This window comes from Macadamia integrifolia, unplaced genomic scaffold, assembly GCF_013358625.1.
Source record: "Macadamia integrifolia cultivar HAES 741 unplaced genomic scaffold, SCU_Mint_v3 scaffold2327, whole genome shotgun sequence".
NCBI classification, from domain to species: Eukaryota; Viridiplantae; Streptophyta; class Magnoliopsida; order Proteales; family Proteaceae; genus Macadamia; species Macadamia integrifolia.
In genome coordinates this window covers 98,951-110,340 of record NW_024868639.1, presented here as the reverse complement: position 1 = coordinate 110,340, position 11,390 = coordinate 98,951, and the positions used below count along the sequence as shown (strand labels likewise).

Genomic DNA, 11,390 nt, shown 5'->3' with positions numbered 1-11,390 from the left:
CGTGTATTTTGTCTATCTCGGACCAGCAACTTTTGATCTCTACGAACTAGGTAGGAAGGTGGTGTGAATATCTTCCATTCATACTAGTCTTTTTAAAGTGGATCGCAGACAGTTGTGGTTGCAATTGACAAGCAACCTACTGGATTTGACCCGTGGGCTGTCTTGGGAGACTTTAATGTTGTGCTGGCTTCTTACGAGAAAAGAGGCCTTGAAAGATGTAATGAGAGGTATGAAAATGAGTTTGGGGCAATGATGGATACATGTACTCTGTTACAAGTTCTGTGGTAGGTCTCAAGTTTACGTGGACAAATAATAGACAGATGGGGAATCTTGCAGTGATGTTCTGCAAGTCTTTTACAATGATGCGAGGCTCCCTTCCTTTGGACATTATTCCCAGCGTGTTCAGCAGAGAATGGGGTTTGACCATGCTCCTATATTTCTGATCTCAAAGGCGGTGCAAAAACCAGGTAATGTTCCTTTCAGATTTCACAAGTTTGGGATCAGGAAGTAAGGGGTGATCCCATTTACAGGATCAGAAGAAATTGAAGTGCCTAAATCTCTCATTATAAGTTGGGTGAAACCAATTTTAATGTGGTTTTACAAGAGGAAAAATCAGAATTGAAAGTTGTTCTAACTGAAATTGCGCTAACAGGGATGAACAACTTCATTTTTGCTCGTCATGTGGATGCTAAGACTAGGGTTGTTAAAGCAGTAAGTGATCAAGAAAAGCTATGGGCTGAAAAAAAAAGGAATAAGTGGTTAAAAGAAGGTGATAGAAATTCAAAATTCTTTTACCTATTTACAAAAAGTGTATAGCGCACAACTTGATCTGGTCTTTCAAAAAAGGTGATGGGTCGATGGTTGCAGGACAGGACCAGCTTGGGGTGTTTATAATAGGGTATTATGAGAATTTTCATAAATTTGTTTCTTTACCAGCTCATCCATTCCTCATATTTTACTTGAAGAGGATATGGTGGGCTTGAGGAAATAACTAATAATGAGGAGATAAAAGGTGTGGTTTGGAATTTGGATCCAGACAGCTCTCTAGGACCGAACAATTATAATTGTTCATTTCTTAGGAAGTGCCGGAAGTTGTGGAAAGAAATTTTGCTAGGCGATACGATCCTTTTTTCTTTTAGGGTACTTCCCTCATGGAGTGAATTAGCGGTTTTATACTATTAATCCCAAAGGTGAAATTTTCATGGAAAATTTCTTATGCAAAGTTATCATTAAAGTTATGGCATCAAGACTGAGACTTTTAATGCCAATGGTGATTTCTGAGGAATAGGGCGCTCTCTAGCGAGGAAAGATGATCTCGGAAAATACCAGTTTGACTTTGGAGTTAGCCAATCTTATGCATTCTTCTTCAAGAGGGGGTGGAATAGGCCTAAAGTTGGATATTCTGATAGCTTATGATTCTCTATAATGGGATTTCATATTTGCAGCTTTGAGAAAATTAAATTTTGAAAATAAATGGATAAATCGGATTCACCAGTCTGATTTTCACTAGAATCTCTATTTTATTAAATGAAGGTCCTGTGGGTCTTTTTGGTGTCCAAAGAGGATTGAGGCAAGGTCATCCTCTATCCCTTATTATTTATTTTGGCAGAGGAAGTTCTTACAGAGGATTACAGAGGCTGGTGGATGCTAGTTATATTAAGGCTCTCAATGGTCCTAGGGGGTGTGAAGGTTCCTTGTTTTCTCCTCTTTGCAGATGATGTGTTCATCTTTATGAATGGTTCATTCTGATGGGTGAGAAGATTGAAAGATTTCCGGCAGTTGTACTAGGAATATTTTGGTCAACAAATAAATCTTGATAAAAGCAAGATTTTCTTAATTTGGAAGGATTTCTCCTGTGCGAAAGGAGCGTATCTCTCAAGAGTTGGGCATCGATAACTAGGAGTTGAGATTTTTAAAGGAAGAGTTAGGAAGGAACCTCTTCCTTTCATGGATAAAATTAAAGGTAATTTGGTGGGGTGGAAAGGAAAGCTTATGTCCATAGATGGAGGGGTAGACTTCGTGAGATATGTTGTTGCTAGTATTCCGTTGTATAGTTTTTCTATTTATTGGTAGCCTTCCTCTATAGCGAAACTCATGGAGAGATGGATACGTAATTTCATATGGACTGGGGATGTGGGTTATTGTAAGAAGATTTTGGTCAAATGGGAAGATGTTTGTAAACCCAAGGTGGAGTGTGGTTTGGGTCTGAGAAGAGTAAGGGATGTCAATAGAGCTTTTCTGAGTAAGCTTTCTTGGCAGGACAAGCATGAAGAGTTCGTGATGAGGAGGTTCTTTAGGGTGAGATTTCTATCAAAAACTTGCATAGTTCAGAAATCATACAAATCTTCTTCAGTGTGGCCAGGCATTAGAAGAATGTGGGACTTTATAGCCTCAAAAGAAAGTTGGATTATAGGTAAAGGGGAGCGTACTCGATTCTGATCAGATTGGTGGTTGGAGGACTACTCACTTGAGGAACTGGTAGACGTGGATGCTTCCATAATCCCAAGAGATAGATTTGTGAAGGAGTTCATTTAGGGGAACTCTTGGTGTCTTCTGCAAGTTCACTCAAAAATGTTGAAAGAATTTTTTGAAAACGTGCAGAAAATAAACATTCCTCCTTATCAGCTTGTGGATAAAATATGTTGGAGTGCAGCCTTGCTGGGCAATTTCACGATAAAATCAGCTTGGAAGGAGCTCAGAAAAAGGAGCCTTAAAGTACCATGGTTCTCCTTGTTGGGGAAGATAGATCTGTGGCCGCGACAGTCTATATTTGGGTGGAAACTCCTTCGTGGTACACTCGCAATAGATGACATGATCAATTCAAAAAGTATCAGCTTAGTCTCTCTATGTGAACTGTATTATAATTCCATGGAATCTCTACAACACTTTTTCCTGGAATACAACTATTCAAAGGGGGTCTGGGCGGCTTTCTGTTCTATCTTCAAAGTCATTTGGGTGTAGCAAAGCTCGATTAGTTAATTGATGATGTGGTGGAAATTGCAAGGAAAGATTTTTCCTCTCTATCGAGTTTAGTTGGCTGATTTCACTTCAGTTCCTTACTTCCTATGGTTGCCAAGGAATTTTAGGAGACATGATGCAACAAAGCTAAGGGCTAATTTGGTTCTTCAATAAATATGCTCATCTATTAGAGAGCTTTTGTCAACCTGCAGTGCTAGCAACTTTCTCTCGCAACCTTGAACTAGGACTTTGGGTGTTGGCCTATAGTACCCCTCGAGCTCCTAAAATTATCATGGTAAATTGGTGTGCAACTTCCTCTCCATGAATGAAACTTAACATTGACGGGTGTTCTCTTGGAAATCCAGGAAGAAAAGGCGCTGGTGGAGTGTTTCAAGACTCTAATTCAAGGTTTGCCTACATTTTTTGCTAGTCCCTTGGTGTTAAAACGAATCATGAGGCAGAATTTCAAGGTTTGGTTCTAGGTTTTAAGGCAGCAAATCGGTTGCATATTCATCATCTAGGGATTGAATTGGCCTCGGTGGCAGTGGTCATGGCGGTAAGGAGAGGATCTATCCTGTAGTGTGTTGATCAAGAATGGTGTTTCTTACATCCCTTTTTAGCTAGATGGCATTCAGTGGGAGTTGTCTCGTTGCTTCAGAGAAGCGAATCCAGTTGCGGATTATCTAGCAAAGCAAGCTGCTAGATCTGGAACTTCCTTCTCTTCTCCATCTCTCCCTAGTTGGATTCAATCTAAACTTAGGGTGGATCCTGAAAGAAGGCCTAGATTATGATTCATATAGTTTTTCTTCTGTGGTGAAGTAGTGGATCTCCTCCCCTACTGATGGCATGCCAAAGGTGGGGAATGATTCTGGATTTTTTTGCTTCACTCTATTTTTTTTTCTAGTTTTCTTGGATTCCAGCTTTGTACATCTTCTTTCCTTTTTTCTTATCCTTCTTTTAATACAAATAATCTTTTCAGAGAAAAAAAAAAAAGCAGATTTTAATCAGAATAACATTATTATAAACATTGTGTTCTAAAGACACATATCATGTTATTTTCAACACATAAAAACTAATATTTAGAGCAATCAGCTGGCTTGAAGTAGACCTTCCTTTCTTGAAGATCATAGCCAACCAAGAAATCCATTTGAGCTATGTTCCCAAAGACAGCCAGATGACCATCTATAGGTGCAAAGGCAAAGCATATGAGTTCTTCAGATATCCTAACAAAAGTATTCATCTGTTTCAACTTCAAATCAGCACCTGAAAAATGGACAGTGATTGGAACATTGACATCAGTATCAGCTTTGTAGCATAAACTAAGTGACCCTTCAGGGTCAGGAACAGGATAACCTCCAATCAATTTCGACACTTCCGATTCGACCTTATCATAGAGTTCAGATTGGAGAAATGTGAGTGTTGAACCTGAATCAAGGATAGTATTTCCCTCATCAGCAGCATTAACCTTCCATGACTTCTTGAATTCCAATCTCTGGTTTCCAACACTAATTCCTTCAAGGGTCACATAGTAGAAAATTACCGGATTTTTCGACACTAACGGAGTGGAAACAACATCATCACCGGAAACAACAGCTTGACTACCAAAATACAATTTGCTTGTAACATTTTCCTTTTCCAAAGGGACCAAGCAATAGGAGAACATGCCATCAATAGAAGATTTCAGTTGCGAAATCAGTGATAGATGACTCTCTCCTAGGCCAACTATACCATTTTCTTTCTCACCGAAGGTGCCATCATTGTTGTGTCCACAACCAAACATTTTGTTTGGTAAGGGGACTGATCTGCCACTAGTGGAACCCAATGTGAATGTCTCATTAGCAACAAGGCCATTAGTGAATGATCCATCCCCATAACGGCTCAAGTACTTACAAGCATTCCTTTTAGGTGAACATCCTCTAGCCATGTCTCCTAGCTCTTGACATTGTTTTGATTTACATGATATTTCTCTATAGGTTGAAGATTTGGTAGGATCAAATAGAGGAGCTTTTTGCTTGTAACAGTTTTGGCAAGGCTTGCATTGTATCCATATAAGATCACTACCTGTATCAACAATTGCAAGGTTCTTCATTGGTGGAGTACCAAATGATATTTCCATGAGATATGATCCACCATTAGGGATAACCCGCGGCGAAACTTGATTTGGAGTGGTTAAGGACTGCTTGAAATTGTTGACACGGGACAATGATCGCCGGAACGCATTCTGCTGACGCTCGAAATGAGTCACCGACGGGTCGTAAGATGGAGAGAGCATTGAATCCCGGTGGATAATATCAACACTGAACCCACCACCATTATCACCAGCTTCAACTAGGGAAAAGGTGGAAAGGTAAATAGAGAAGACTATGATGACTAGAGCAGTTATGGGTGAACAAGAACTAGAATAATTTGCAACCATGATTCTGAAGTGTAGAACAGATTTGAGAATTGGAGAGTACTGATACCTATACTTAAAATTAGAGACTAGAAGTCCATACAAGAAATATATGGAAGGTACAGAAGCATTTAAGAGTTAAATGCATTACCCTATTTTGATGAGTTGTTTCCAATCTGTTTTCAATAAAAAAAATGTTAATAAGTAGGCACGTGAAAGCATCTTCAGCACAGCAGGGGAAGGCACAACGGGATTTTTGCGCCTTCTCAGTCTAGGCGTTACTTGCACTAGAAGGACAGGCATCTTTTTCCTAAAAAGTAATTACAATTAATAAACGAAGAAACAACAACATAGACACGCATGGGGAGTCAATATTACTTGTACTTTGAAAATTTTGGACTGAAATATTCAAAATTGAAGTTATAGCAAATTAATAAGGGTTAATCTCATGGTGTGATTTTCCGTGGAGGAACTTATTCACATGACTAGGCTCTCAAAATGCTCCACCCACTTTATGCCATACGGATATGTTACGTGACCATTGATTAGAAAGGGCATGATAGCTATGGTCAATCGCCCTGTGTTGGAGTCAGAATTGGAGATGAGAAGGAGCACTGGAGACTCTCTAGGCCAAATCTATTTGCTTATCAGTTAAAAACCTTAAGGTGACTACTATGGAAACTTGGGAATAAAAATAAGTTTCATTTACTTGTCAGTTACAAAAGTAAATAGAAAATAAAAGTTATCTACTTATCGGTTACAAAAGTAAATGTCATTTGCTGGTCAGTTATAGAAGTAAATGGCATTTTCTAGTCAGTTAAAGAAGTAATGGCATTTTTTTCCGTCATGTTCTATTTGCAGCCTGTCAGAACTGTTACTAGTGCTGTTACCCTTTTTAGCCCTCGTCTTCTTGTTCTTATCGTTTCGTTTGGAACTAAAAGGTATTATGTTTATCTAAAATTCTTAATCCGTTTCAAAGATTGACCCACTCTAACAAATTTTATTGGCAACCGATCGAACCGACTTGGAGGAGTATTTATGTGTTATGATGTTTTGTTGAGTAAGCACTTGAGATTTAGGGTTTTTCATCTTAGGGTTTCTAGGGGAATGTGAGTGTTTTTGAAAGATCTCTATTGTAAAATTTTTTCCAACATAGTGAATCATCTTCTTTTTCGCCCGAGGATGTAGCACATCACATTGGTGTGTGAACCTCGTTAAGCTTTGTGCCATCTTATTGAATCTATTCGTTTTTATTTGTTTTCTTGGTGTTTATTCTAATAGAAGGAACGATATCAATTGCTATAGCAAAAGGCCTAGCATTCTTAACGTTTTCTCTATCCCTTATAGCATATTGGCCGACTCAGGGTTTGTTGTAGGGATCTTGTTCATGTTAACTTACTGATCATAAACTTTAGAAAGATTTAAAAATGGTATCAATTTTATATTGGTCATCTTTGAGTGTGCCAATGGATTCCATTCTATGAATAAATTAGTCATTTTCATGATAGGATCTAGAATGTAGTCCCTTTGGATATCTAAGTGATATGAAGAGACTTTGTAATGATTCGTAAGCATATCAATATTACTCTCTTCTTACCCAAAAAAAAAAAAATTATCTTAACTTTTATCTTAATTTTCTTCATCATGTCTATTGCAGTGGGGCTCATCTTCAAAGTATTTTGCATGGATTTATCTAAAGAGATAATAATTTATATCTTGCCTACAGATTCTTTCTAATGGAATTCTCGTATCCCTCTGGTCTCCTCTTTTTAGGTATTAGGCCAAGGAAATTTGGAGTATCTTATTTCAAAATGAAGTGGACACTCTTTGTTGTCGGAGTCACCATTAAACTTCTCTTCCACTCCGAGCCTCTGCCTTCTGTGCTTGTGCAGGATCGACGCTCAGCCTCATACAGATTTTCGACAGTAACAGATTGGTGTCGTCCGTGGAAACAACAGAGTAATGGTTGGGAAACTTATAATCGTAAGAAAACAAGAGCAGTGCCGAGCATGAATATGACGAGGGAGAGCCTTCAGAACCTCTCCCCCCCCTCAGCGGACATCGACGAGGAACTAGGAAACAACAACAGGGAAGGTGCCGTGAGGGACCAATGCTCGGTTGGATATTTGGTGCCCATAGAGAGCAATCCCCCACCCCCTCCTAGGGTGCAAGAATATATGACTAAGGAGTAGTTCGACGCCCTTCAGGAGAAGTACGACCGAATGGCCGAGATAATGAAGGAGGTCTCCAAGGCCTTCTCTCAGAAGACCAGTGGAGTAGCACGAGGCTCCCATGTCCAACCAGAGGGAGTTCTAGACGAGAATCGGAGTAGCTCAGGGTCAATAAGATCCGACCGGAATCCTCGAAACTGAACAACAAGGGAAATCCTCGCACCTAAAGAAAGGATGCGGTGCACCACAGGAGCTAGACACGAAGAACTGCACTAAGAAGATGGTCAGAGACATGAAGACCTAGGGTTGAAGTTGATGATTCAAGACCTAAAGGATGAAATCCGAAAGGTAGCAGAAAACCAGACAGGAACTCGCGAGCCAGACCTCACTAATGATATGGCTCTAGTTAACGAGGTCATGAGGGAACCGCTCCCAGTTTGGTTTCGTCTGCCTAAGTATGACACCTACGATGGGTCAAGGGACCCCATCGATCATCTTGAAGGATTCAAGGTCGCGATGCAATTCCACTGGGTCTCAAAAAACATCATGTGTCGTGCCCTACCTTTGACGTTTAGAGGAGCGGCAAGGCTGTGGTACAACCGCTTACTAATGAAATTGATTCACAGCTTCAGTGATTTGAGTTACTTCTTCGTGAAGGGATTCTCCAATAGCCAACCCCTTCAGAAGACTACATTAAACTTGACTACCGTTAAACAGTAGAAGGGAGAGTTGCTACAAAGTTATATGAAGCGCTTTCAGCATGAGAAGATCACGATCAGAGTTCTGGACCCAAAAGAAGAGTTCACGACCCTATTGAGAGGCATCAAAGATAAAGAACTAAAAAGGTCTTTGGCAAAGCACACACTACGAAACCTAGTAGAGTTAAGGGCTTGGTGCGATAATTACATTCAGATGGAAGAAACCCTCTAGGCTGATGAAGAAGCTAAGGGGAAGGTGAGGAGGAAAAGGACCTCAAGAGATGATAAGCCTTCCGAAGGCAAAAGATGAAAGTTCGGATGCAATCAAGCATCCAGTCCGTTAAAAAAGTTTGAAAGGTATGCACCCCTGAATCGGAGATGGACGGACGTGCTGATGTAGATAGAAGACTCCCTGAATGCTAGAGCCATGAAGTGGTCGGGAAAAATGGGACGGCATCCCGAGTGGCACAACATAGACAGATATTGCCACTTCTACAGAGACCACGACCATGACACCGAAGATTGCTGACAACTGAAGGGGGAAATAAAAGAAATGATCTGAAGAGGATATTTGGGCCAATTTGTAGATCACGAGAAGGAAGACGCCCAAGATGGCAATGACCGTAGGGACAACCGCCAAAGGGACGATAGAAGCCATCGTGAAAGAAGGGGGCCAGCCAGCAGAGGCAATCAGGAACGACAAAGGGACCGGACACCCGGGGAGGCTGACTATCGCCCCCAGGATGATTATAAAAGCCCCACCAGGGTTATAGCAACTATCAGTAGAGGCTTGGTTGCCGGAGAAAGTTCCACCTCAGCTAGAAAGGCGAAGGCCTATGCGAGAAGCGCACATGTGGTTGAATGGTCAAACAAGAAGGCAAAGGTAGGGATGGTTATCTCCTTTTTGAATGATGATCTGGAAGGGGTGTAGACGCCACATGACGACGCCCTAGTAGTCACCATGACCCTAGCCGATTGCAGAGTAAAATAGATCTTGATGGACAACGACAACTCAGCTGATATCCTGTTTTTAGAAGCATTCCAAAAGATGGGCTTGGACAGAGAAAAGTTAAAGAAGGTCGAATACCCGTTGCAAGGGTTCTCAGGTGCCCCGATCAAAGTAGAGGGGTTGGTTGAGCTGCCAATAAGGGCCAACTCTAGAGACCGCCAAGTAGCAGTCATGATCAACTTCCTGGTAGTGGACATCACTTCGGCGTACAACACCATACTGGGGAGGGTCAGCTTAAACCTCCTAAAGGCTGTTGTCTCCACACCGCACCTCAAGATGAAGTTTCCAACCAAGAATGGAGTCGACAAGTGTCGAGGTGACCAGGAGCATCACGAAAGTGCTACGCCACCACCTTATGGGGAAAAGAAAAGACAGGCAAAATGCTCCCGATAGAAGTTGACGTCAAAGAAGAGGATAATACTCGACAGTTCCAAGTTAGGGCCTCAATGCCAAGACAACAACGAGAAAAGCTCGTCTTGTTCCTCTGAGACAACTCTGATGTCTTCACTTGGTTAGCCTCGAACATGCCAGGAATAGCCCGAGAGGTAATGGAGCATTGTCTGAGTGTCGACCCGACCAAGAAGTCGATATAGCAGAAGAAGAGGACCTTCACCCCCGAGAGGCAGCAGAAGATAGATGAGGAGATAGAGAAGTTGCTAAAGGCCAAGTTCATCTGCGAAATTCAATACCCCAAATGGATATCCTACGTGGTTGTGGTCCTGGAGGCAAATGGAAAGTGGAGGATCTATATCGACTTCACGGATTTAAACAAGGCTTGCCCAAAGGACAGCTACCCCTACCGAAGATAGACGTTCTCATCGATGCCACTTCAGGACATGAGGTGCTGAGCTTTATGGATGCATACTCGGGGTATAATCAAATGAAGATGTGTGAGGCCGACGTTCCGAAGACATCCTTCGTAATCAAGGGGGGCTATACTGCTATGATGTAATACCCTTTAGGCTGAAAAATACAGGGGCCACTTACCAAAGGTTGGTAAACAAAATTTTCAAGGAAATGATCGGCAAGACCATGGAGGTGTACGTGGATGACATGCTTGTGAATAGCCTGAAGGAGGAACACCACATTCGAGACTTAGAGAAGGCATTCTAAGTACTGAGGGAATACGGCATGAAGCTGAACCCGACGAAGTGTGCATTCAGAGTAGCATCGGAAAAGTTCCTCGGCTTCATCGTTTCAGAGAGGGGGATTGAAACCAACTCAATGAAAATACAGGCCATTCGAGATATGAGGTAGCCACAGAATGTGAAGCAAGTCCAGGAGCTGACAGGCAGAGTCACCACCCTAGGACACTTCATGTCTCGGTCAGCTGACAAGTGCCTTCCTTTCTTCAAAGCCTTAAAGGGATCCAAAAAGTTTAAATGGATGGAGGAATGCAAGAAGTCCTTTGAACAGCTGAAGGATTACTTGGCGACGCCCCCGCTACTGATGAAGCCAAACACTGGGGATACCTTACAGTTATACCTAGCTGTATCGCCAGTGGTGGTAAGCGCAGTATTGATAAAGGAAGAAGGAAGACAACAGATGCCAATATATTACGTTAGCCAAACCCTTTTGGATGCTGAGACAAGATACAAGAAGATGGAGAAAGTGGCATACGCCCTGGTAATAGCTCTAAGAAAGCTAAGGCCCTATTTTCAATCACACACGGTGTGCGTGCTCACAGACCAACCCTTGAAGAAGATAATACAGAAGCTGGATATGTCAGGCCGCCTAGTAAACTGGGCCATAGATTTGGGAGAATTCGACATCTAGTACAAACTAAGAACCATGATAAAAGCACAGGCCCTAGCAGACTTCATAGCCGAGACAACACTCCCAGATGAACCCCAAGAGTTTATCAAGGCCCGGGCAGAAAGGACTTGGACATTGTATGTAGATGGTGCATCCAACAGCGTGGGAAGCGGCATAGGGATCATACTTGTCAGCCTCGAAGGATTCAAAATTGAGTATGCCCTACAGTTCGATTTCGATGCCTCCAACAATGAAGCTGAGTACGAAGCACTAATAGCTAGAATTAATCTAGCACGAGCTTTGATGGTACAGGAGTTAGTGTTGCAAAGTGACTCATAGCTCGTGGTGCGACAGATGAATGGAGACTATAAAGCCAAGGAACAGAGGATGGCTGAGTACTTGAAGAT

The 11,390-nt window shown here is 41.8% G+C and overlaps 1 protein-coding gene across 1 annotated transcript; it reads right to left on the bottom strand.

The window, feature by feature from the left end:
* Nucleotides 1-3,956: 3,956 nt before the first annotated feature.
* On the bottom strand, nucleotides 3,957-5,520 carry LOC122066300 (aspartic proteinase CDR1-like). The gene has a single exon (XM_042630125.1). It carries the CDS (start codon nucleotides 5,372-5,374, stop codon nucleotides 4,031-4,033), a length of 1,344 nt encoding a protein of 447 aa, XP_042486059.1. The 5' UTR covers nucleotides 5,375-5,520; the 3' UTR covers nucleotides 3,957-4,030.
* Between the last annotated feature and the right edge of the window lie 5,870 nt (nucleotides 5,521-11,390).

What these genes read in the sequence shown, in the direction of transcription:
- LOC122066300 (XM_042630125.1), bottom strand. Translation starts at nt 5,374, where the DNA reads ATGGTTGCAAATTATTCTAGTTCTTGTTCACCCATAACTGCTCTAGTC.